General features: G+C 38.5%; 2 protein-coding genes across 8 annotated transcripts in view; one reads left to right on the top strand and one right to left on the bottom strand.

Moving 5' to 3' along the window:
- LOC121895400 (protein kinase C and casein kinase substrate in neurons protein 1-like) overlaps positions 1-27370 on the top strand; it is a 360445-nt gene that overhangs the window by 106850 nt on the left and 226225 nt on the right. The gene's annotated exons all lie outside the window — the stretch shown is intronic.
- LOC121895397 (metabotropic glutamate receptor 4-like) overlaps positions 1-27370 on the bottom strand; it is a 146244-nt gene that overhangs the window by 40578 nt on the left and 78296 nt on the right. For both annotated transcript variants that reach the window (XM_042408497.1, XM_042408498.1), the window contains exon 2: positions 21150-21366. In XM_042408497.1, the coding sequence (XP_042264431.1) occupies positions 21150-21366 (217 nt within the window). The remainder of the gene's footprint in view (positions 1-21149; positions 21367-27370) is intronic.

The following is a 27370-nucleotide window of genomic DNA, read 5'->3' as shown; positions in this document are numbered from 1 at the left end:
AGAAACTGTAGGCAAATAAAGCATTTCACAGTTCACAGTACTTGTGCGCATTTCTACAATCTACTAGGGCTGTTGGAACGAATTTCAGAAGTCGAATATAAATTGAATATTAAATTAATACTAATCGAATGCTGAAATTACTATTCAAATGTGTATTTCACAATTCACATATGCATTTTTCTGAGGCCTTGATTTAACTGAAGAGGGTTATCTGGCTTCCTCTCTATGTCATTATATTTACCCTACCCAGGCAAGCACATGGGAAATTTAGCAGCAGCATAGCAGCAGCTCTCTGCTCTCAGACACTCTATCAATCATTGGATTCTATGTCTTTGCCTCACTGGTACTTCAGTCCCCCATTCCCCCAACATCTGCCATGTGGAAGCAGAGCACTCATCCCTTCCCTTTCTTCTCTTCTCACATCGCTGGCAGCAGGCAGCCACACTGGTTAACCTCTGGAGAGAATACTGGGGAAGACCAGGGGATAAGAATCCAGCCACTGGGAGTTGAGACACACTGAACAGGGCCCTCAACGGGGCCAGTGTTGTAACTCTGTTAGCTGTAGGGTAGACACGGCAATTTGTTTTATTGCTAACACCATCCATTCATCCAAGCATCCATCCATTCATCCGTCCATCCATTCCTTTCTAAGTATAGGATAGTTAAAAAGATGGTCCCTTGACTCAAGGACTCCTCCAGACCTTGTGACAGGGAGCAGCCACTAAACAAGACTCACTCAGTCCAAGTATGAATTGGTGTTTTTATGATCTGCAGCTAATCCAATACCTCTTCCCCAACAAGGTTTACTAAAATGTAACATCCCTCTTACAATAGTCAGTTTTCAGTCAAATGTTTGCATGCTGAAATGTCTTTCTCACGTTAATTCAGCTTTGCCAGGCTGCTTCAAAATGAAGCTTTCATACAACTTAAGTGGCTTTTAATTGGTCTAATTATTGGTCTTGTTCATTACATATTTTATATTAAGTTCAGATAATGAAACAAGTATCTTTACAGGAATCAGATTTTCAATAGAACACATTGCTAGATTCCAGTCGGCCGTTGGTCTGCGTGTAATTAGGGAGGACCACTTTAAGACTCCCCCTCCTCTCGTCTTCACACCACTTCTCATCAGACTTCCCTCAGAGTGAACCAGACCACCATCTCCACCTAATGTTGCCTTGTAAACACAACAGCATACACAGACACGGACAATTATAAAGCAATTAATAACAAATATGTAGTGGCCCTTTATTGTTTATGTCTCCAGAGAAATGCAGGATCATCTGTTGATTAATTATAGTTATATATTAAAATTGCCTGAAAATTATCTCTGCAGATTAACAATCAGTGGCTTGTGAAAAATCAAACTGAACAACTGGGTTGTGCTTTAGACTTTGCAAAGTGAAAAATTAAATCATCTCAAAACATTCAGTACTCTCTTAATAAATAGCTATTTTGGCAATTTTCCTGATGACCTGCAGCATTTGCAAACCCTAACAAATTATCTGTGCATAAAAGTAAACAATAAATACAATTCGAGTCAAATCAACTGACAAAGTGAAGCAGCCACTGCTGAAACTTTCATGAATCGTGTATTTCTATTCCAACACTCATCCTATACTCTTAACATCTGAGCCACGTCTAAAAACCACCTCTAAAAATATCCGTTGCTGAGGAGACTGCGAGCCTCCTCTCTCATGTCTTCCATTGTCAGCCCCAGTCCCTGCTCTCCTAATAGCTCAGAACACTAATATTCCTTCTCATTTGACACCCGTGGGAGAGACAGTGCTGCCGCAAACATTAAATATTTCTTGGCACTCATGCTGATTGCAGCACAGCTCCTGTACTTGGTGAACAGTTGTGCATAAACAGACAAAATACACCCAGGTGGGTGGTGTGGTGCAGGTGTAGGTATATAAATAGACTGTTTATTGGGATGCCCTTAGTGGAAATACAGTACCGACACAAGCCAGCTTAATTTACAGCTGGGGGACTAAAACTAGACCAGTGTTTCTTCTACTTATTGATGGTCAATAATTTTCAATTGCTACAGGCTTGAAAAATTGTCACTTCCCTCAACACTGAATGAGAACATAAACACCATAGCTTCTACTTCTGTCGTGTGGCAGCAAATGATTTATTAGGCAACAGACACAATCAGTTAATAAGTAGAAAGCCTGTTTGAGCTGCACACAGCTTTGAATTCCCATCTGCTTTAAACAGCAGTGTTGTTCCATCAATCCACCGATAGTCCTGCGTATACTGTGTGGCTGCTGACCAGCAGTCCAATATATAGAACAACAATGCTCAGCCTCAGTGGTGTGATCACAGTGGCTCACATTATACGAGTACACTAAAATTAGATAAGAGTAATTAAAAAATATTGGGAACCAAAATAAGGTGATGTGAATAGCACTAAAAAGGGAGATAAACAATATCCCTCTCAGATTTAGTAAACTGTATCCCGAATTATTCATGCAAATCAGTTGATCAGAGGCCTGTGATGAACTGGCAACCTGTCCAATGTTTTCTTGCCTTTCATCCAATGCATGCTGGGACAGGCTCAGGCCCCTGAGTGGGAAAGAAAATGGATGGATGGACAGAATTGATTTTAGGCAAGAAAAACAACAGTCCAGGCAAAATCCCGACCATTCCTGGTAGCAAAATGTTACCCTAGATAAACTGTGTGAAGTGTGCTGTGTTTTAATATTGGTACATTACGTATTTATTATTTGTCTAGTATATATTATCTAATTATCTATGTGTATATTGCAGATTGTGTTTTTTCCCTATTATTGTAAATACAGCTGAGAGTGAGTGGGAGGGAAATACTGAGGGGGGGGAGTGAAAGAGCGGACTGAAATCATTAGGGAATGTGACCCTGAGCTGAAAAGGCTCAGGTTCAGCCCCCTGTTCCAGCAACCACCCTGCTTAAGTGTCCTGGAGCAAGACACTAAATCCCCCACAGTCCCCGAGGCGCTGTTCTGTAGCTGACACTTTGCTCTCCCCTCACTGTGCAGGGCTGAAGGGATAAAAAGAAATGAATTCCTCCTCTGGGGATCAATTACAGTATAATATCCCATTATAATTATTATAGACTGCTGAGCCTTAAAGATACCTTGCACTACCAAATTTCATCCATCTCTACAACATTATGAGGATGGCTCAGTTGAATTAAAACACAGTAACTGACCTGCTCCCGCCTGCTACATGAGAAAAACAACACAAATGAACAAAAGCATGTATGAAAGAACTACTGAGTACTTACATCAAATTTATCAGAGATTGCGTTTTATTTGAGCTACTATTTCATGTTCAATAGGAGAAGATGAATGGCCCCAATCTGTATCATTTTTTCACATCTATAACCCTTATCTACCCCATTTGATTAAACAGTGTTGCCATAAAGGAGCAACTGTGTGTAAATAGTATATGCACCGTATGTGTGTGCATATAGTGTGTCTTCATTTAAAATTCATTTGAAACACATGGATGTGTCTGAATTCATTTTCTGCACAGCCTAGGCAACTTATCAGGGACTTGCTGAGTCTACAAACACATGCTCTCAGTCTAGCTCTGCTCTGCTTGTGTAAATAAGTATATAAATATATACTGATAGGATTTATATACAGAGACCAGAAAAATAGAAAATCCGTGGAAGGCTGCAACAAATGATTATTTTCATTATCAATTAATGTGCTGATTATTTTCTTAATATTCTATACAATGTCAGAAAATAGTGAAAAATGTCCGATATAATTTGTATAAAGAGTCAGAGGTTATGTCTTCAAATGTCTTATTTTGTCTGACCAATAGTCCAAAATCCAAAGATATTCAGTTAACTATCATGTATGACACATTTGAGAAGCTGCAACTAGCAAATATTTGGCATTTTTACTTTTATTTCATGATTATTCGATTATCAAAATACTTGCTGGTAAATTTTTTTGTGAATCAACTAAGCGATTAATCAACTTATAGTTGTAGCTCTAATATAACATTGCAATGAATTGAACGGTATTCATAATGTTCAGACTTTTCAAGAATTCATGTTTCAAATCTATTCTGTGGTACATTTTAGGGCTGCATACTATGGTGTATTGCATCATATATCTGTATTATATATAATGGTATATTTGTCCACTTCATTCATAAATAATCAGGAGAGAAAAATATTAGAAACATCTTAGAATATCATGCATGGGCATTTCACTCTGGACCAATGTGTTGGACATATAGACAGAACAATGGTGCAGACAACAGATGCCACTATAGAGGCTAAAACAATAATGTAATTACTCAAAATAATTGTTACTGACTTAGCAAAAGACCAGCTGAGTCAGTTTCAAAATGTACAGCTAAAATAACTTTTTAGAATTAATACTGTAATTTCACAAATTTAACACTATTTAATGTCTGTTTCTTCTTTTTAAGACAAATATTATGTGCCAATTCTTCCAAATGTCTAAATAATAATTAATTATAATGAATACAGTGTACAAAATCTATAAAACGTCTCGCTACAGTATGTTTTGAGTATGCTTCGAGAATAATAAAGGAAATCTATATATTTCTGAGTAGTTCAGGCTGATAAGTGTCTCATCTCTCAGTAAATTTTGTTTAACATATAAGGTTACCAGTAATTGATGCAGAAAGCAGAGGATATTTGAGTATAGCTGAATATTTGGATATCAAAGGAGCAGAAGATGAAACAAAATGATTCTCCAGCTTTCTGTGTAGTCTTTTATAATTGGTTTTAAATGTTGTCATGGGCACACGCTCTGATGTAAATAAGAAAGACATCTGCATGGTGATGTGTGAAATTAGATTAAAGAAGACTTTAATTATCGTGATGTATCTTCCTATACGTTCTCTGTAAGAGAAGTATGCCACCATTTTGATTAAGAAAATACCTCAAATAAAAGCATGTTCTACCATTATTTACATTATTGGCTTCATCAATAATCATATGACTATAACAGATGTTTGTTGTCATCTGGTCTTAAATAGGGGTGCACCGATCGATCGGCCACCGATTGAAACCGGCTGATTTTACGCCTGATGGGCTCAGACTGGAACTGGCAGGTCTCTGTGACTATGAAGCCGATTGTATTAGACAATCTGGCGTCACGCTGCAGCTGTGCTGACTAGCAGGAATATCAGTACGTTAACATGCAGACAAGAAACCCGATTACTGAGAGTAACCAGGTTATGTTACCCTACACCAGTTATATTCAAAATCTCCGTATAGCTGTACATGTCCATAGTTGTGTTTCTCCCCCACTGTGACCTCCCCCAGATGGTCACCACACTGCTGCCGGCGCATCTGTCTGCCAAAGAGAACAGGTCAGTCGGCCTCTTTACATAATCTCAGATGAAAATGTGAATTTCTCTTCTTTTTTTCATCAGAGATAATTTTAACATAGAATTTAGCGTTCTTCAATGAGCATGTAGAACAGGAAGTTTTTACTCTCTCTAGCGTTTCACAGTGTGTTTTGTATTGTATTTACAAGGTCAGTTTCCTAATTCACTCTGTTCTTTTGCACATGTGCACTTGTAAGAAGCCGGTCAGAAATAGATTGTCTGCCGTGTGGGAACTCTACATAGTTGAAAAAAACGTCATATGTTCTGTAAACTTCTGCACTTCGTTTTCATTTTAAAAAGTAGGAAAATGTCACAAGGTTGTTTAACCTGTTTAGTGTTTTATATGCAGACCATTAAGTTGTTTATTAAAGAACAGGTACATATTTTTAAATTAAATTTTTTTTTTGTAGGCTGTTAATTACATCAAACTAAAGATAATCTATCAGTGGGGATATCGGCAGGTCAGGCTTTTAAAAAGATCTGCAATCAGAATTGGCCAAGAAAAATGCAATCGGTGCATCCCTACCTCTAACTGCTTACTAGGTTTCAGACTGTTTTATTCATGTTACACAAACTCTTTCATTCGTATGCTTATTGCATTATCATCTTTCAAATGCCCCTTAATTTTGGGGTATTATTCTAAAATGTTATGAATAACTGATCAATGACTCATTTCAGCTGTCGATTTCTTTTACAAACTATATCTGCTTTTAGTCCAGATGAAATTGGGAAAAATAATTTTAGGAAAAAGTTTTCCTGTTCAAAAGAAATAGTGTTCTTAAACAACGTTGAAGACAGGCTGTTTTACATGTTAAACTGAGCTGGGAGGGGAACTGAGCGGGTTTATAGACCTAAAACAACCATAAAACCCTGCATTAAACAAATAAAAGGGGCTGTGTTGATTGGGTTGTGTTCCTTCAGGCACCGTTGATACAAGAAAAAATCATCCATGAGTTTGAAGGATTATCAGACACCAAAACATCGCACTGAGATCTATAATATTATTAAGAAGGATTTTACTGTTCTAGAAAGTTATCATGGCGGCAATCATTTTATGTTGCGTTGCTACAATCATAAGGTAAGCAGTAGAAAAATGGTGTTCATGTTACAAAGTATTCTTAACAGGAATGTGCGCTTACATGTGAAAATGAGCTGCGAGGAGGGTGAATTTTTTAACACAGGGCTAAAGTCGGTCTAAAGACAACCTGGGATGTTAACAAACTAATTTAAAAAATAATGATTTGTGTTAGTGATACTAAAGAAGTGACCCTATCTGATGTGATGTTACCAAACCATTAAGCATTTAAAAGAGCGATCTTGTTGTTAGATGTTGATTTAGATGTTCAAACTGCAACAGCTCACCATTTTCTAGCCAACCTAACAATATTAGGGAGTTCATTACTTGCTATGTGAACATTTGTTTGTTAGCTCATTCAGCAATACAAGCTAATGCCACTACAGCATGTGCAGAATTAGAACATTTTTGACTGCAGATTGGTGATTTAATGGCATACTAGCTGCATGCAAGAGCTGAGGCAACTGACTGACGATTTACCTTTATTGGAGTTGACATAAAGAAAGGGGGCAATAAAGCAATTGCAGTGCTACAACAGGTGCTGTACTCTCTGGACTAGTTTTAAATTGAGTGTTATGAACTGCTTGGGTCTAATCTTTGGTCTCTGAAACTAAAAAATAATCCACTCAAGCTTGTATTGATGACTCCTCTAACAATCTGTGAAAGTATATATGAGACTACAACAGGGTGAAAGTGTAGTTACACTCTGGCCTCAAAGTTGATGGATCAACTGAAAGTATTTGTTGGCATGGCTATTTTCTAAAGCCAAATGGTAACCAGTCCGTGTATTACATCTGTCAGCAACTCTGCTCTGATAGCAGCACGCTGTAAGCCCCGGAGGGAAATGGACCCACTCACTATTTATCCCCACTGTGCCTGGGAAGCTCATGGAGGGCAGGAGGGCAGCAGTGACAGAGCATGTTATTTAGCACATATTATTCATCCTACAGTGTTCCCACACATGTGCATGCATGAACATGCAATGCCTCCACTGCAATGTATTTTTACATAAAGCACATATTCATTGTGAGGGAGGTTTGAGATTATGGTCAAGGGAATGTTGACTCTTAAAAAGTAGATATTTTCAACCTCCAGAATGACTAATATGATGAACCTTGATTGCGTTCATTGTTGTGCATAAATGATTGGCATTATTTTGACAGAACTCCTTAACCAAAATGGATTCCCTTGCAACAGTCTGAATGGATACTACTGAATATTGTTATTTATTAGTGTTATCGTGTTTTTACAGTGAATAATAAATGAAGTACCATGTTCTAAAATTGTGTTTTTAGTGACATGTATGTATCTGTATTAATTAGGCACTGTTTTAAGATTTAAAGGACCAGTGTGTAGGATTTAGTGGCATCTTGCCGTGATGTTGCCAGTGTTTGGTTTGTCCATTCTGGGCTACTGTAGAAACATGGCAGGCTCTGTGGAAGGGGACCCGCTCCCTGTGTAGATATAAAGGGCTCATTCTAAGGTAACAAACACAATGATTCTTATTTTCAGGTGATTATATACTAATTAAAACATACTTATGAATGTTATATTCAATTTCTGCCAAGTATGTTCCGCTAAATGCCACTAAATTCTACACACTGCACCTTTAAAAGAAGTAACAATTCAGTATAAAAACACTCAATTTCAGCACCAGATGTTATCTGTTTGGCACTTTAATATAAAGAATCTGTCAAACCATGAGTAAAATACACATCTTTATATGAATTGTTGTTCTCAGTACAACTATGTCTTCACATATAAACGTTGAAACATTGCTGCTGCCTAAAGCAGGGATGAGCACACTTTATTGACTACCATGACGTTACATCAAAAAAACGATTATTTCAACTTAGTGGTGTAAGCAAAAATGATTCGTCTGCGTCGGCAGAAGCTTGAGAAATCCAACACTGTCCTATTTTTCAGCAGCTGTTAAGTTCTCAAGTTTTTATACCAATGTTGCAATTTGACCCGAGGCAATACACTTCATATACAGGCATTTTGATGCATTTTGTAGTCTTCAGGAAAGAATACTCACTCCATGTCATTGTCAACCATTGAGCTGTTTTGCTGGAATGCATGTGGTCTTATTCAGGTCCCAGAACCTGAATTTTAAAATAAATACATGACAACAGGGTCTGGGGCAACTATAAATTAGATTTCAAAATGACTGAATGACATTTTCCTTCTCAGTGCAAATGATATATAAATCAAAGACAGGCCCGTAAGCACTGTGAAATGAGCTTTCCTGCACTGTGGTAAAATGACTCACCTGACAACCATGGGACTTCCCTCTTACCAAGGAGAATCAACATAGCAAGGTTCTTATGATGAAAATGTTGTTAAACCTTAACTGAAGAGTTTAAAGTGTGTACTGCCTCCTCTCATGAGGGAAAGCAAACATTAATGGTGCTGTCTAATCAAGCGTGGGCACGGATGAAGAGCTAGCTGCAGCAGACCTTGAGGTGCACATTCTCACATTGTCAAAGAGCTGTTGAAAACTTCCCTGCAACTACATTTTATGTTAAACTGTCAGGTTCTATCTTATGTTACCGTACATTTCTGACATCAGATGAGTAAAATAATGGTTGACATTCTGAATTTAAATCTTTTTTTCCCCATCTCCTGGCAGATCACAATAGTTTCTTTATCAGTGCTTCAGATGTGATAAATAGCTTTTTGGCATCGCAAGCATTCTTCATTGTAACCTGCTGATACTGCCAGAAGCAAGCTCTGTGTGATCACAGACAAAGAGCTGCAGCAATATGAATGGTCAGGGGTCCTTTTTGGTTTTGTGAATATGCTTTGTGAATATGCTTACTAGTCAGTTATGATCATTACTACTACTACTGCATATGACTTTATTCATCATTCATCATGTTTTTGTTAAGAGCCACAGAAAGTCCTATTAATTAATTGTATACAGTGGTACTAAAAGATTAGACTTTAAATTTGTGCAAGTAACAGGGTTTTATATTTGCAATTAAGTTTTCTTTTTCTAAAAACACAAAGAAGTGTGACACTAATCTTAATGATTTTACTCTAAAACTCTGATATATTATAAGTATGATGATGTCTTTGGATGACTTAAGAGCCAATATGTAGAGACTTCACTTTAATTTATGCTACGGATTATATTAAACAGTGGAAAACTAGATTTCTAGTGGTTTGTGCAAAAGCGTTCTAACCGAGAACACCAAAAGTACACCAATGCAAAGTGATATCAAAATGTTGTTTCTGTACTGGTATTTCACGTACTTGTTTCAAGTGTGACAGAAATACTGCTCATCCCTGCTTCTCTCCAAAATGTGCTGCGCCATCAGGCTGCACTGAGTTTCACAAATGCCCCCTAAGTTGCAGCAAGATCCAGCTACCTGAAGGTTCATCCATTTTATGATAAAGTGTCTTCACCTTTAGTATTGCTTCTGGCAAACCCCAGGACAGCCTCTTGCACAGGCTCTAAGATACATGAATGAATAATCCTCAAATTAATTCTCCCTTTTGTTGAATTGTTACTATCCTGGCCTCACAGTGGACAAGGTTAAGTGTTTCCAGGAACAAATGGCAAATTTAAAACATGATTATATTAATTGTTTAACTACAGAGACATGACTGACAGACTAGCTAGACTAGACTTTAGTTTGTTGTGAAAATGTCAGCTTGATATTTAATACAAACAAAGGATTAGATATGATAACTGAGAAACGTGAAGCTAGATTAACTAAATCCACAGATTTGAGTTTTGTGTTCTGAGTGGAAAGTTTTGGATACTCTGTCATGCACTGTTGGCAAGTCTCTGACATTATGCAAATAGAGGCTCTGTGAGAGTCTTGACAATCGCTCGCTCTCTCTCTGCACACCTGCAGCTAAAACCCTTCATTGGTTTTCAAACTGTCTGAGGAACCAAGTTCCAGGTGGTTGAAAATACCATAAAGCAACTCTCGGACGTGTAGCTGTGACAGTTTTAAAGACTTGAAACCATTTGCGAAATGCTGCAAACCGCTAATCAAACAAGGTAATGAACAGTGGAAAATAGAAAAGTTCTAATGGGCAGAGCAGCTTAAGAATGTAATTGAAGGTAATTAAAGTTATACAGGAAAGATAGAGGATATTCAATCAAAATGTTAGTGGTTGGATTTTGTAAATTCTCTTCTATATTTGTTGAAGTAAGTGTATACCATATACCAAGTGTACGTATAGTGTCTGAATTATTACTTTTTTTGCCACTTTAATGATATGTAGCAGCTCATATAAGCTGCTCTGTGGCCTACTTATGTACAGCAATTTTCCCACATTGCGCATCCCTCTACCTGATGTTTTTTCCCCCACTGGATGGCCATACAGTAGTACCAGTAATGTAACCATGAAATTCCAAGGATACTGGTGGATGCACGGTGAAAGTAAATTCACCTAATCTCGTTTTTAACCCTCAAAAGCCCAGCAGTCATCTGTTCTCAATGAAGCCTGAAGCAGGAGGAGCAGCTGACAGGGATTTCCTGTGTTTGACATGTTGAGCTAAGGGGAGATTAACCTGTTCCTTCCTTCCTTCTTTCCTTCCTTCCTTCCTAACCCACATATGTTTACATAATGCTAATACCTAATTTATTGAATAGCTGGGCAGTGGTAAATACTTTTATCATGGCAGAATAAGACCTTAAACATGAAATCAGTTCTTGATTGTCGTAATAGCTACAATATTTTTTTCTCATAAGGTGCATTTACATAGTAAGTAGTATCCTGTTTGTATTGTCCATACAAAACATTTAAAAATGTTGCTGAAAATCCTTCTTCAGAGCATATTTTTCACTAGGCGTTTCAGGTTAATGAGTATTCAAATCATTCCTCTTGACATTTCCCTCATGACAAAGGGCGCAGTGCGCATCCCTCATTTCTAACATTTGCATAATCTCCCTGTCATTCCTGTGATGCTGTGTGCTATCTTTGCCCTCCTCCTCTACTTCAACTGTCATTCAAGAAACAAAATCTGATTAATTACAATTTGAAATTATCTACCCACCTAATCTTAGATCACAATATCATGAAAAACACACCAAGAAACAAATTTGAAGATTGGCATACATACATTTTGAAATTTCATTCTATAGGCCTACCTGAGAGAAATTCTTCTAATACTTTCATTTCAACGAGTGTCACCCCCTGACACCGTAAAATCCACTAAATTTGATTACATAAAGGGAAATAATGGGAAGGTGTACAATATCCACTGGAAGAAAATCACTCTACATTTCACCAGGTGAGAATAAAATGACATGGAGTGTCAGCCTCCATTACTGCAGAGGACCGTACACTCTAATAAGGACACTGGAGGCACAGCAGCTTTTCAGAGAGAAGCGCAAACAGAAAGAAATCTACTGAGGGAGCAAAGACGTATGCATCAAGGACAGTCTTGCATTTCAAGGGTGACAACAGCAAGGCATCATACAGAAAAACAGTTTTATCCCTCGTCTCTTATAATCATCTTCCATAATGACACTCGAGCTTTAATCCCAAGGGAGGATTTGATTGATACAATGGGAAACACCCAAATGAAAATACAGTTTTTTTGAAAACAGTTCCGCATGTTGAAGACGGTTGAACGTTTCAGTAACAATCCAGCAGCTGCAGATGAAATGATGTCTGACATATTACCATTTGAAAAACTGCCACTGTGTGCTGATGGTGACACTATTCAGCCTAAATTGTGGAACTGACACACTTGGGAGACCCATGCAAACAGGTTTTGTGAAGTTTGTATGGTCTAACATTAAACATTTATGCTTCTCTCTTCTGCATGTCGACTGTGGAGAATTCTTTTACTGGATCCACTTTTTCCTCTTCCAGTGAAACTGGTGAATAAGCAAAAGCTTTCTTCCTCGGTATGACAAAAACATTAACTGCATGACTTCCGGTGTATACGCTGTGAATCATATTTAATACTTTGTTCAGAAAATAACCAATTAGATGCTTTATATTGCAATGAAATTCAGAAATGTGTTCACACAATTTTGAAATTGTGCACATACATTTTCAAATCACCATGGCAACTAGCCAATTTTGACACTGGTCCACTATGACAGTATGACTTGTGGCTCAGTCGATTGGTTGGTCCACCACTTCGACCAGACTGAATTATCAACAACTATTGGTTGCATTGCCATGAAATTTTCTACAGATATTCATGGTTTTCAGAGGATGAAGCCTACTGGCTTTGGTGATCCACTGACTCTTCATGTAGCGACACCGGCAAGTTGACATTCGTTTTTCTGAGTAAAATATACTATGCTGACAGCTTTTTGATGGACTGCATGTAGTTTAGTGAATTTTGGTGATCCCCTCATTGTTTGTCCAATATTTTGGCTTATGTATGTAATAGTTGGGTTTACAATAAGCATTAGAGGCTCACAGAGCTGAGGGAGTAGCAGGAGACTGACCCAAAAGCAGGAGACGGGAGGCTGAAGAAAAAAACTCCTTTATTAAAGGCTTGTGCAGGCAAAATCAAAGCTGGCAGGTCAAAAGCAGAACTGAACGCAGAGCAGAACAAACTGAACTAACTAAACAAAACCAAAGATCCAACAAAGACTGAAAAAACTGAAAACCAGGACTTGAATGCAAACTGAACTAATGAAACAACGTGGAACAGGTGGCAGGGCACAAAGGCAGGCTGGGAGGTGATTGGCTGGGGGAGACACAGGGAGCAGGGCAGGGCTAACGAAACTAATGCAGGGCAGGTGTGTAGGGAGCGTGTGAGAGAAGCGCAAACTGGGGAGGAGCGCAGAAACACAGGAGGGAAACAATGCAAACAGACAACCAAAAACACAAGTAGGCTGAAGAAAGCCTTAAATGTCAGCAGGCCAAATGCAAACAAAAAACACCCTGTGATTCACCACTTAGAGTGTGAATTGCATGAAAAGCGTTAAACCTGGAAGTTCAGAGAAACCAGCCCAAAACACATTCACTGGTTATAAAACAAACAAACTCATTCTGAACCAGGTGAAGGCAAAAGTATTTCAGATTTCACTTGAGTTGCGTATGCTCTTCCAGTCGAGCACATGTATTATGAACTAGGCAGTAAAAAGTCTGGACAAAGGATCAGTGCAGGATCTCAGGTGGTCCTTTAATATAATCTGCAACATATCTTATTTGTCCCTCCACTCAGTCCAGTTCAACAATCATGGAAAAAGTCTGAGGGCATCTGGTGGACTGGTGGAGGGACACGGAGCCAGAATATGACAGAACCATAACACTATACACTCTTAGTTCTTATACCTACTCAATCCATTGAATTGCGGTTAAAGCCAACACCTTATTTTACAATATATCATTTTATGGTTGACATCACCTATGATGTAAGTACTCACTGTGATACCATCAGGTATGATACTATAATACCATAAAATGATACCACTATCACCTTCACAGAAAACACAAATAATGAGATAAATCTTCCTATAAAACAAGAGAAAAAGAGCAGTAGCTTGTCAGCTTTTTGTTTTGTTTTTAGTTGGCAGCTGAATATGGCAACACACACAGTACAAATTAAGTTATTTTCTCATCTTTGCAGAATGCACATCTTACATGAGCTTAAATTTCAAACACTTCACTTCCTGCAGACAAAATATCGACAGGAGTCATGCTGTTTTATTAAAAAAAAATCTTTCTTATTCAAGATAAATGTTGAGGTCAGTGGGATTCAAGAAAGTTATTGGCAACATTCAAAAAAGAAATCCAGTGAAAAGCTTGCAAATAAAATGGAATCATGATTTAATTTCAGAACAACATATGTTGATTCATATAAGTGCATTGTTATCCTCTGATCTGTCACTGCTGAAGCACAGATTTGTGGAAAAGCAGTTACAGTGGTATTTAAGAGACTCACACATCGTTATGTAACCAGTTGTCAGGAATGAAGCGACTGAACAAGTGAGAGTGACTCAACGATTCAACATTCCTCTACTTACAGTACAGTAGTAGGCTGTGAAGACCTATTGTCAAACAGTAAAGGTTATTTGCAACCCTCCTCTGAGATATCGACTGCCCCGGTGTCAAACTGTTTCCACTCCACAGTACCGATACTCATGTCCAGCAAGTCCGTCACGATTCCTGCTAAGGCCCTGTGTGTGTGTGTGTTTCCCTTTCTGTCTCTGTCCCTGCCTTCAGTCCTTCATCATTTTTTGCTCTGGTCTTTGCCATTTCTCCACCTGTCCACCAGATGCCCCCAGACGTTCCTTCCTGTTTACTACACCCACCTGCTCACCTGTTCCTATGCAGTAATTTTTCCGCACCTGCTGCCCGTTTCCTCATCAGCTCCTCAGTACTTATACCAGTCTCAATTACCCATTCTCCGCCAGTTTGTCAGTTTTTTTTTCATTCTTGCCAACCTGACCCTCATCCTGATTTTGCCTGTTCCTGATCCTGTTCCCGTCTGTTCCTGTTCCTTTTGTTTCCTGTTCCTGCCTGACCCTGTGGTTTAGTCCCTGAGCCTGTTTTTGACCTGCCTGCCTGCCTGCCTGCCTGCCTTTTCCCCCTTTGGACTTTGTTTACCTGATCTCAGACTCATTCCCCGCTGACTAACTATAAACCTGTCGTTTGTATTTTGAGCATTAAAACTTCCTCATTCAACCTGTCTGCCGAGTCTGCATTTGGGTCCTCTATCTGTCTGCCCTGTTGTCATTTGTGATAGTCTGATCAAATGCTGTGTGAGTTTCCAGTTTAATATTGCTTTCACTTGAAAGCACAGTGAGCTTTGATCAAGTACATCAGATTCTCCTGCCAGCAGGAGTTTGTGTCATCTAACATCTAACACAACACCTTAACACCTACACTTCTGCTCCCCCAAAAAATCACTTCCTCATGCACACATACTAACATACTTGGTGAAAAAGTTTCTTTCTCTAAAATTGAACATTAAAAACAACCAGGCTATGAGTCTGCTCTCTGTTTAATGTCAAACATCATGCCTTTATTTTGTTCAATTTCCTTTTGCCAGGAAGCAAAGGGACATATAGTATAATTAAATGGATATTTGAATGGCCGGAATACTTTTGGTAGTTTGATTTTTCTGTCTTTTTCGTCACATTATGGGAGAATTTTTTTTAACATTTGCCCTCCAGCTACTCTTAAACAAAAACATTAAATTATGAAGCGCTGAGAAGAAAAGGCCAAATTAAAAATGTTATTATATCCATTTATGAGCTGTGGACTATGCTGGAAATATAACTGAATCTCATCACAGAAACACTAGCTGCAGTGTGTTGATGGACGTCTGAGGGTCAACACAGCTATTTCTTTCTTTTTAGTCCTAGCATCATGGCTAAAAGGTCTTTCTCAAGAACAAATATAGCACTCATCTCAAAGATAGTCATTTAAGTTTAACTAAAATCTGATTTCTCTTTGCTTTTTGTGGAAGTCGCCATAAAGAAAAATAAACTGATGAAACTAATGATACTGCAGCTATCGTGCAAGTGAAGTGACATTACAAACTACTTTCAGTGTCTGTCAACACAGATGTTTCACCAATCAAATGACAACTTTGTAGATAACTACACAAATCAAAGACAAACACTGAGGTATATAAATTATTTTCTTAGCCAATGTTACTACAAAAACACAATACAGGAGCTGATTTTACATGCGCCTGAGTTTCCTTATGAAGAGGAACGGTAGTGGAGCAACATCAGCATCAAAGTCAGATAATCCAGTTTTGGACAATAAACAACGTTTATGATACCAACCTAGTAAGCAAAACTTACTTTATTAATCGTGTGATATTGTTAATTTTCCCTCTATGTAGCAGCATAATGAGATTATACGAAGTGAATAACAGCAGTTTGTGGCGTAACCTCCAGGCTGGAAGGATCAGAGGTAGCTGCTTGGCAACAGCTCGCTCTCTGAAAGCACCATAGTTGTTGTCACATAGTGTTTTTACAGCAGTGCTGAACACAAAAGAAATAAATGTGTGATTTTGAGAAGAGGGAAATTAGACACACCACTGGTTACAAGATCAGCGCAACCTAGCAACAGTATCTGGATAGTGGTAACGCAGCTGGCATGAAATCTTAAACCGTTTCTCCTGAGCAACACAGCTACCAAGACATGTTGCACAGTTTTTGAGAAAACCCAGGAAGTGATACTAAAAGCCATCAAATCTCTAAAGACTGAGTGTTTAAACTATCATAATGAACTGGTGGAGGGGATAGCTGGCATTAGGGCTGGGCGATATGGACAAAATCAAATATCACAATAACTTTGACCAAATACCTCTATCGATATTGCGACATTATTGTAGGGATGACTATTGATGCTTTCACATAATATTTACACAGTGAGATTTCCTGATGATATGAAATTGTCAAAATCTAAGGCAAAAATGACCAGCCTCTGTTCTCTACAGGCAAAATAATGCATTGCACTTCAATGGAAAAAAACTGAAGCACCAACTGTTACTCAATGGCTAAAAAGCCTTTCATGCCGCCTCTCCATGGAAAAGCTGACATATGTAGCAAAAGGTCACTTGCAAACATTCCAAATAATATGGGGACACTTTATGCACTAAGTTACCCCACCAACTTTGTACTTTCAGATGAACTGATTAAGAAATGAAGTATATGTATAACATGCTGACCTAATTTTTCTTTTTTTTTCTTGCTTGCTCTTTTATGCTCTGTTTTTGTTATGTCTTCCCTGTCTTTTACTTTGTATGTTTTCTTTCTATGTATATATATAAAAAACAATAAATATACTCAAGCAAAAAAATGTGTGATTTTGTTCAATAAAGCCAGAGAATCTATTGTATTTTCAGCCTACTTCAATAGGCCCAAATCTGCCATGCAAAGCTAAAATCAGCTTTCCTCCACACAAAGCACCACAGTGAAAATAGGGCCACTGTGACATGAGGTGGGTGAGACTGCTGCTCAGTATGGCCTTTGGCTGGTTAATGAGATAGAACATTTGGCCATTTCTGATCTGGCTGTTTTATTATGTGAGCAGACAACTGCAGATCCCATTAAGCAGCCAAATACCTGTGGCTTTGATTTTGACAGAGCTGCCTGCTCGTCGACGGTGTCTCTCGTGTATAATTAATCAAAGCCTGAATTGGAGGAAAGGACATGGGAATCAAACAATACTTAAGCATGGGGAAAACAGACAAGTACATACATGTACATGTTTGGCAAAAAAAAGACCAAAAACACTCCAGTTGTCTGACTTAAAGGAGCTGTAGAGGGGCTGATTTGACAGATATTTTGTCTCAATTCTTGTTCATTGTTGAGAGGCAGTGACAAGAGTGCAGTGTTTGTCTGTAAAATATGAAATTTTTATTGTGTGGTTGACAGTTTTAGCCTGACATGCTGCCTTTTACTGTCATGTAGTTAAACCAAGTGACAGTGAAATTTGAGAAGCAGCTAAAAAAAACAAAAAAAAACAAGAGCTTGGTCAAAACGTCTTCTTCTGTTGTGTCCCTAGAGTTTCTACAAACCATATCAAATGTCAACAGAAAGACAGATGTTTGACCTTCTATACTGACACATTCAAAACTAGAAAACTATGTGTAGCGCTTGTCATGTCCTGACGTCATTTTAGTCTTTGTGACATGGGAAATGTTCATCAAACAAGGAAAGGATGAGACGTGTTTAATTCATATACTGAAGCTAACGTCAAACATGCCCTGGAGTCATTCTACTGTACTTCAACATGTGACCAATATCAGATTGCTGTCTTTTATCATCACTGCATAATTATTTCTTTAGTCTACATCAGCAGAAAATAAGATAAGAAAATGTTTTAAATTACAAGTTGAAAGTGTAAAATTCAACTTGTGAACTTTGAGTTGATTTGCATTTCAGACATTTGATAAAGAGTTTGTGTCATAAAGCATTAAAGAAAGATGTAAAATGCATGTGGATGTACATGTGCAGTACTTTCCACTCATTCACAATTTAAAACATGTGAGCAGTTTGTTTTTTAATGGACTCCCTTGTTTTTTTGTGCGTATTTGTTAGGTATCATATGATGTCTCTATGTAATATACATGTATACACTATCCTCCTGTTGTTAGTGCTGCTAATAATGTTAAGAATTATGGTTTTTAACACATCATAACAGTGCTAGTGGTGGAACATGTACAGGTTTTGCAAGAGTTTGTATTTTCTGCACCAATTTGCTCACTAATAGTCTAAATGGTAGTAGTTAGATTATAATTTATAACATGGCAATAGAAACTGATAGGACTTTATCAAATTAAGTCTAAAATACAAGATGGGATTTTTAATAGTAAAAAATTGCTGTACATCTGTATTTTATGAAAATGTCTGCTATTGAGGATGCTTTCTAAATGAATCCAATAACCTTGCAATAAAAACACTGATTTACTCTCCAAACAGCAGACCACTCAAACCACCTTGCTAATATTACATGTCCCTAAGCTACATGATGCAACAGGTGTGTTGCAACTACACTTTGATGCTTACAAGTTTAAGTGTGACCTCAGGAAGCACGCCGAGCTGTGACATGACATCACTAAATGCCGTAAAATCTCTCGGAAATTATAAGATCCCCGTAACTTGAGATGGAACAGGTGGAACACTGGATATGTTTGCAGGGCTTTAAGCATTCATGACTCAGTTAGAGCTTGACGTAATGAAAGGCTGCGCTGTGTGTTGGAGAGAAGTGAACAGAAGGGGCCTACGGGGATTCTTCACCAGCCTCAAAGTGAGACATTTTGAGTATAAGAAAACGGCAGATCCAGAAACATCAGCAAATGTGAGCTGACTGTGACATTGTTAGAAGAAACAATGAGGTTTTGTTTACATTTGTCACTAAAATGCATTGCATACTTTAACACCTTTTAAGGCCTAACCACAGTTTTGAATACTTCTCCTGTCTCATAAAGGTATTTCATTTTGACATTTGGAAACCTGAATTGTTTACAGTAGCTTGTGGTTTTCTAGTATATCACAGCCACCAACTGTTACTCAGTTATTTGATATTCTGTTTCCACTTTTCACCGATGCCTACTTCTTTATATAAGTCAATTTATTCCCATAAAGGAAACATTTCAACAGAAAAATGCAAGAAAATAAATAATTTTAGTCAAACATACCATGGATTTCATCTCTTTAAAAAAACAGGAGATTTATTTAAGCACCACTTTCCACCAGTGTTGGCCTTAGTTACTTGAAAATTGTAATTAATTACTGATTATATATAACTCATTGTAAAAGTAATTACATTACTTTACTTATTACTCAGCAGCAAAAGTAACGTGTTATATTACTTTTTACTTTACTTTTGGTACTCAGCTGTCAGCTCCGTCAAAGTTGCCTTTTAACAGTGCTAATAAATAGTGCTAATTAGTATTAAATACTACTATCATTAGGGATAGTAGGGAAAAAAGAAAGCACGCTTCTTTTTTTTTTAATTGCAAAAGCTCAGATCATACTATGACTGTCCTGTGTGGTTTTGAGTCCCCTTCATATAGACTGTTAGGCAAATAGGCTGCTGAGCTGGACAGACTGGAGGGCTCTGCAGGAGTAATCTGCTGCTGGTGCCTGTCCAGGACGACTGATGATGGGCACCAGCTTAGAGCTGGCTGTAGAGAAAGGGACGCAGTGGCACAGAGAGTACTGGACATGTCAGTAGTGATTACATTCTGCTTCAAAAAGGGTCAGGGGTCAGATGGAGTGTGTGCCGGCAGCTTCCTGCGCCAAACTAACTGTATTCCCAATGCTGTACAATACCATCTCCTTATGGTGCTGCAGGCTAGCTCTGCAGCCTCACATTCACTGCTGCTCAGTATTTGAAAATCAAATTCTATTCCCTCGCTGCGTCTTCTGTATGCACTTGTGTAGCAGATTCACGTATCCCCTAAAGATAAGAGTTGAGAGCTTACTGCAAAGTCAGACTTCAGGAAAATAATTTAGATTTCAGCATCGATCATACTCAACAGTCTCTGTTTTACAGAGACTGTTGAGTATGATTGATGAGTATGATTGATTGATTAAAATGCTGTAAACATTCACATCTCTTGGGTAAACTGACAAACAGTCATGAGGAAAAGAATAATTTGAAGTCTTGTTTGTACCAGGAAGTTCCAGTGTCTTTATACTGCAGCAGCACCAGAAACTAGCTAGCTCGTGACTAGCATTTCACACTGCACACATTGCTTTTTACCTGGAATTTTATTTTACCACAGAAGTACCACATGACACCTAATTAGATAACACAATAGCTTCCTCAAATTTAGACTCTACAGTGTCATCGTCCCAACAAAAGTCAGCACTGTCAAGGCAGTTTTCCACTGATTGACAGGACAAATTTGCATGTCAAAGTTTGACTCGATCCTTCACAAGTGAAGTCTGATTTCAGCCCTTAGCCTGTTCAAGTCATAATATTTATATATTCAGTTACATAACATCATTTTAGTGGTGACAGACATAGATAGAACGCATAGACAGCTGTCTGTGTTGCAGCTTTATTGCTAAGACAAATAAACATGTTCATACATATAGCAAAGGAACAGCAAACAAGCTGCCTCCTAACAACTCTCAGGCTAAATCGAATTTGAAATAGTAAATCATTGAATCTGTAGTTACTGTTTTTTACCGTCAGCTTTTTGAATTGCGTGTCCGCTCACACGGAAAGACAAAATGAACCACTTTTACATCATCTAAATAAACTCTAATATGCTTGCTGAAATGTTAGAAGAAAGACTCACCGTCCTCTCGAGACTTTTGAATAAATGCATCAACTCCACTCTCTCCGTAGTTTCCCTCTGAGGCTACAGTGGAGACATAGTTCCAGCGCATGGCTTTGACAATGTCTACCATGGCCTGGGCCTGGTAGGTGTCAGGGGGCACCACCCGGGAGAAGAAGTCGTAGCGGGTGTTATCACTCAGCTCTGGAGCTGTGGAGGCGTAGCTCACCTGAGGGATCTATGAGTGAATTAGAGAGGAGGAAAGTGAAATAGAGAGAATGAGAGATGTGGTTACACACAGTGAAATGTATAAATAATATACTTTGTGTGAATTAATTATATATACTGCAATCTTCCTTGCAGTTTCATGTACAAATACATGATTATAATATGGCACCTAACATCTGCTGAAATCTCTCAACCACTCCCCGATGGTTATTCACCCTCTACAGTTGGCAGGGCATTGCTTTAAATAGTCCTGATGATCACAGGCTTAGCTACAATACTTTCTGAGAACTATTTTCCACACCAGTCAAGCAAAACTAATCTTTTCACGCATTCACACTTGTCTTTAACATAATGTGAGATTTATTTGGTGTTGTAAAACATAAAAGCACAAGATGATCTGCCTCAGGAGAAGCAATGATACCCAGTGTTCCTGTCAAAGTCCACAAAGTCATCAGGATTTTCCCTGGATTTTTTTTGAGACAAAGGTGGCAAAGAGTGAAGAACGTGTGTGGTGTGGTGCAAACAGCTTGTGTGCTTAAGTGAAAATATCCTGATTTTACGGATGAAAGTGTCCATAAGGATTTAATTTTATACTGAGATGGAACAAAAAGATGAAAAATAAAGGTTGTGACAAATGACGGTGTCTATTTTATAGGCCTGGGACAATATGTTTATCTCCCAATTTGATACTATCATGATACTTGGGTGCCAATTCGATTCAGAATCAATTCTCAATTGAATGAATAGAAAGGGCCAAACCACTGACTGATGTCCTCAGTCCACTGAAGTACAATATGAAACAGAACTGGCAGATAACATAAATGGTCCGTAACCTTTTTATTCTAAAAAGTTAACTGCATTAATGAATTAACTAATTTGAAAGCATCTCACAGTCTCCTGCCTGTATGAGAATAACAAACTGAGGGGGAGGCAGAGTGCTCTGTGTTATTATTAACATCCTGTTTCCAGCAGTGGAGAGCAGTCTCTCTGCTGCACTGTCATTGTACAAGACACTTATCGGGCACAGAGTTTTTGAGGTGAAACTGACTGAGCACCGAATTATTTTCTTCACCTCGGAGTTGGTTTAAGCTGTTTAAATGCTGCTGTAAAGGTAAAGAAAGACCAAAGGATTGTCTTATCAGTTTAATGAGGAGAGATGGATGATCATTACTTCTCTCCTTTGTTAATGTGTGCATGTTCCTCAAAGAAGGAATGTGTCTTAGGAGGCCCACACTCCTCACTTTCCATCCTGGCTTAGGCCCAAATAAGGTACCATTCTGTGTCTTGCAGTAAACAGAACATGTTGAGGGGTCGAAGGCCACATATGGTTCGAGGCTCTTCCTTGATTTGTGTCTTTAGACGATGTGGCTCCTAGTTAACATGTAAATGTATCTCATGGCTGTTTGCGATTGGTTGTAATCCATAAGTTTGTGTGATTTGACCAATCAATGATCATTTCTTTGTCTCTAAAAAGACTATAAAAAGGTCAGTTTGGCTTTGTATAGCAAGACAGAGGGATGATTCACTTTGTGTGAGTTCTGCCTCCTTATTGATCAATAATAATTTCATTAATCTTCAGATCAACCAGTGTCTGTGCTTTTATTTCTGTGTTTGTGTCCAGTGTTTTTTCGCAGCAATTCCACGACACTGCAGTGTGTGTTGGTCAGCAGGTCTCATTTGTTAATACTGGAGTTCGCTGCTCTGCTCCGCTAATGTCCTGAGTCTCTGAGTGACAGTGGAGAAAGTTCACAATATTCTTCATGTTGGTCTCGCAAAGGTAATTATTTAGTCATTAAATCAAATCATGCTTGTAACCGCTGCCTTTTTTGAAGATGAACTACAAGATATCTCTAGCCTGTGCACGCTGTTGACTGTCTGGGTGCTGCACTGCCCTCGCAGTTGAGTTCCGCCTTTTTCATTCAGTTAACATCATATGCCAGATTTTTTAACAAGTAATACAAAGGCCTTTAGATAGGCAGGGAAAACCCTGGTCGTCATTGCTTAACAGGAAACGGCAGAGAACTACAAATATAATAGAATTTTTTTGTGTTACTTAGCACGGTGAACAAAATTTGATTTCAATAAGGTCAAATGGTGAGCTATAACTTAATAAGGAAGTTAAACTTGTTACCTGATGGAAGCTGCCTTAAATAGATGATCAAATAAAACAACCTTGACACTATACATTAAATTAAGCCAATGTTCTTTTAATGAATCTATTTAGAAATACATTTGAGAGATGTAGAAACAGCTAAAGATGGTGAGATTTTTCACTGTTGTTTGTCCTCAGATGTTATAAAAGGTTTGAAACTTGCTCTGTTCTTTCAGAAGCTACCGCCAGCAAGAAATTCTTTGTTGATACGTAACCTCAACTTTTGCTTGCTCAAGTTATTTCAGATTAATGGCTGTCATAGCTTCTGTGATCTTCCCATGGCTTCTGAAATTCACAGTTTGGAAGTTAACCGACCAGATTTTATGACATTCAATAATGTGTTTCATAATTTAACTTCAAATATGGACACACTTTTTATGCTGATGCATCCTTTGTCCCGCTTCACCAGGGTTGATAAATTTAGGCAGTAGATGTAGAAGGCAGAGTTGCTTTAAAGCAGAATAGAGTTTGGCTGCATCTGAGTCAGTGGATTAATATCTTCTAATGTGCATGAACCAGCCCAGTGTGAGAGTGACTACATGTCCTTAGGCTATTCCTTTCTTTTAAAAAGGTCTTAATCCAAGAAAGCATGCATCATTCTTTACAAAAAAACACAAAACACTGAAATTAATACACAGATGAAAGAACTAAATGTTGACAAATGAAAGAAAAAAATCTGCTTCGGAGTATTCTTTATTTCTAAAATTCACAGTATGACATAGCCAATATCCTCCTGTGCTGTAATAAATAAAAAAATGGAATTGCAAAAACCATATTTAACTTTTTTTCAAGGATAAAGGATAGAAGGTCAAAATACTTTTCTTTGACTGTGCCTTTTCATCTGGTGACTGACATGTGAATGAAATATTGCTCATCCTCTCCAAATACTATTTGTCATGGCACCTCAGCGTAGCTCTGGGGATTTGGACAAATACTGTCACCTTTGAGAAACCTACTCAGATAGAAGAATCTGTGGATTGAGGGATACGCTGAAAATGACACTGAAAAAAAAAAACAAATTTGAAACCTGCAGTGTGTTAGAAACACATGAATTTGTTACAGCTTCAAACATATATCACTTTCTATATCTGCTTTTTCTGAACCATCATTAGTGTGCCACCCTACATCCTGCAATGCTACCTCAAAGTAAACTTTACCTACCAACAGTCTTACTTTATCAATAACTGCTCCACCAACTGCCAACAGACCGCTGTGGAAGTGAAATCCTCCCTTCCTCTTTCCCTCACTTCACACAGCGGATGCCTTTGATGTGGTCAGCTGTAGCACTGCACTGATCCTGCTACTACTGTGCTCCCTGCTTGTCGCTGCAGCCTGTGTTTGGAGCACAGCTGTTCAATCTGTACCCATGACCTACAGCTCCTAACAACTCATGTAACTGCACACCGACTTTTCTTTTTGCCAGGATCCACCGGGTAAAGCCTTTGCAGCATTTTGCTTCTTATTTCAGGCAGCAATTGCAGTATATGTAATGAATGGATGTAAAAGATGTCCCCTTGAGTCATTTTATTGTAATATTTCTGAGCTATAACAATCTGCATCTTTTAACAATAACATCAGGCATTTTGGGGCCTGAATAAAAACATCCTGTGAATCAACTGTGCCTCAGTGCCGACTTGGCTTTATAGGTAATGACTAGTGATGCGGCAAACATGCCAATCAAAAACAGCCTCGTTAGATCAATTCCCTTTCCAAGAAGAGAAAAGGCAGAAAAGGGAAAAAGGGAAATCCGTGCATGCGGTAATGGACCGTGTGCATGTTGCATGTCAGCCTCCTGGACTGATGGTTTTCAGTTGTCGCAGGCCATCACACCGTGCCGTGTACACACAACATTTCTGCGTCGGTTGTTTTGTTTTGAGCTGCAATTGCTTGTGCAAATTACACTGCTTCATGAACTGTGAGCACTGAATGACATCGATGTTGGAGGCTGACATGCTTCAAGCACGTGTTCCTCTGGGATGCTTTTAGAGACACAGACCTTGACAGGGTATGTGGCATGTGTTCAGCCTGCACCCTGCGGACTGGTGGCAGTCAGCTGACTTGTTGATTTAACACCTGGCAGTAACAGCAGGCCAAGGAACACCTGACCCCCAAGTTTGCACACTTCTTGTAGGCAGAACTTTTCTCCCTTTACATTTGTGTTTCTTTTCCTCGTGCTGGTAATAAAAGTGTGAAACCGTTTTTTCCTTGCAATGCCTTGACGTCACAAGGCGGGATATAGCAGACTGAAATTAATGTGTTGTGCAAAGGTGTTTGGAAGGTGTTAGAATGATGTCTCATTTTAGAATATTTCAATCTTCCAGCACACTGCAACACAGTGAAAATTAACCCCTTAGCCATTTGCACCTTCAACTCACTCCTCTGTTTCTGTGTCAGAGTGGTAGATTTGTAAACTTTGCAGCTACAGTTTCTTCTTTGGAATAAAACATATGGTGATATCACGTGTATAAAAATGTCTCCTGCATTTTTGTCATACGGCACCCATCAGCATTATTCAAACTCTCCTCCCAGAGGGGCTTTCTCACACACAGATAACATATCATCAAGAAACCCTGCTGACATACATGGCTGTACCTGCTAGCTCTGCTCCTATTATTGCTGTGTGTTACAATATTTGTTCAAAAACCACGAAAAATAAAAGCTGACGTGAGAATAGCTTGTTAGAAGTTAAAAAGTCAATTTAGTTGCAAAAAATGAAGAATATAATATGTTGAGTACATAACGGAAAGCAATAAAGACTATGCTAAATAATCGAAAATGGGGTTTACAATGTGTTTTGTTTTTTTTTTTTTAAATGTTATCATGCAATACTTAACTAACATATCCTAGTGAATGTTTTGCCCCTGGTTTCTATCTTTTTCTGTTTTTTTAATTTTGCTGCTGTCATGTATTGTGGTGCTGCCATGACGTGTCTAGGCCTATATCTGCCAAATAAGTGGGAGCTGCAGTGAAGCTACCCTGTGTTGTATTTTTCACCTGAGGGATTTTCACTGCTGCAACAATCACACAATTTCAGCATTCTGTCAAGAACCGGGACAGGCAGAGCTTATCATGTTTGTGTTGGCGAGATTTCTTGCTCACTGGACTACAGCGATAGTCCTGAACAGTGTGCTTCCTCTAATAGAACACAGTCACTTCTTAGCATTGACTCAAGAAATTAAATTCCTCAGCAAAGCCCTACTCTCTCCCTCTAGAGAATCAAAAGAAACAGAAATTGGGAGGAAAAATAAAGACGTGATGTGTTTTGAACAGAGAATGTGCCATATGTAAGCAAGGAGAAAATATCTTGGCAGGGGTTGGACGTATGAAAACAACACTGAGCCACTGAACTCAGAATGGCTCACTATACTCACAGCCAAATTCAGGGGTGAAGATCTTAGTAGGTTGTTCAAAAATGCTACATCTAAGTGAAGCTATGTACAGTTGCCATCTGTTCAGGCTGACACTAAAGCAGCAGAGCTTCCGGTCCTCTGATGTGAGCTCTTTGTGACCCAAACACTTCATACAGAGAATACCAATACATTATGCCCCCCCCCCCCTCCAAGTTTATAGAAATGCTTTAATCCGCACCCCCTCACCCCAGCACTATCCATTTAATTGCTAATGGGCTTGGGAAATATGCTTAATTGCTGTGGCGTGAGTCTCAAGCAGATTTTTGATGCAGATTTAATGTTCAAATCACTTGCTTTAAATAACTATGCCTTTTTAAAAATTCAATGAGCTCATTTGGCACTGCATCAGTGCAGGAGTAATGATGCTCATTAGAACTGTACAGAAATATTATACATTTCTACTGTTTGCTGGGGAAGAAAAATCAAAAGCTTTAGTCAGGCTCTGGAAATGT

This window comes from Thunnus maccoyii, chromosome 4, assembly GCF_910596095.1.
Source record: "Thunnus maccoyii chromosome 4, fThuMac1.1, whole genome shotgun sequence".
NCBI classification, from domain to species: domain Eukaryota; kingdom Metazoa; phylum Chordata; class Actinopteri; order Scombriformes; family Scombridae; genus Thunnus; species Thunnus maccoyii.
Note: the sequence above shows the minus strand (reverse complement) of the source record. Positions and strands in the feature narration are given on the sequence as shown.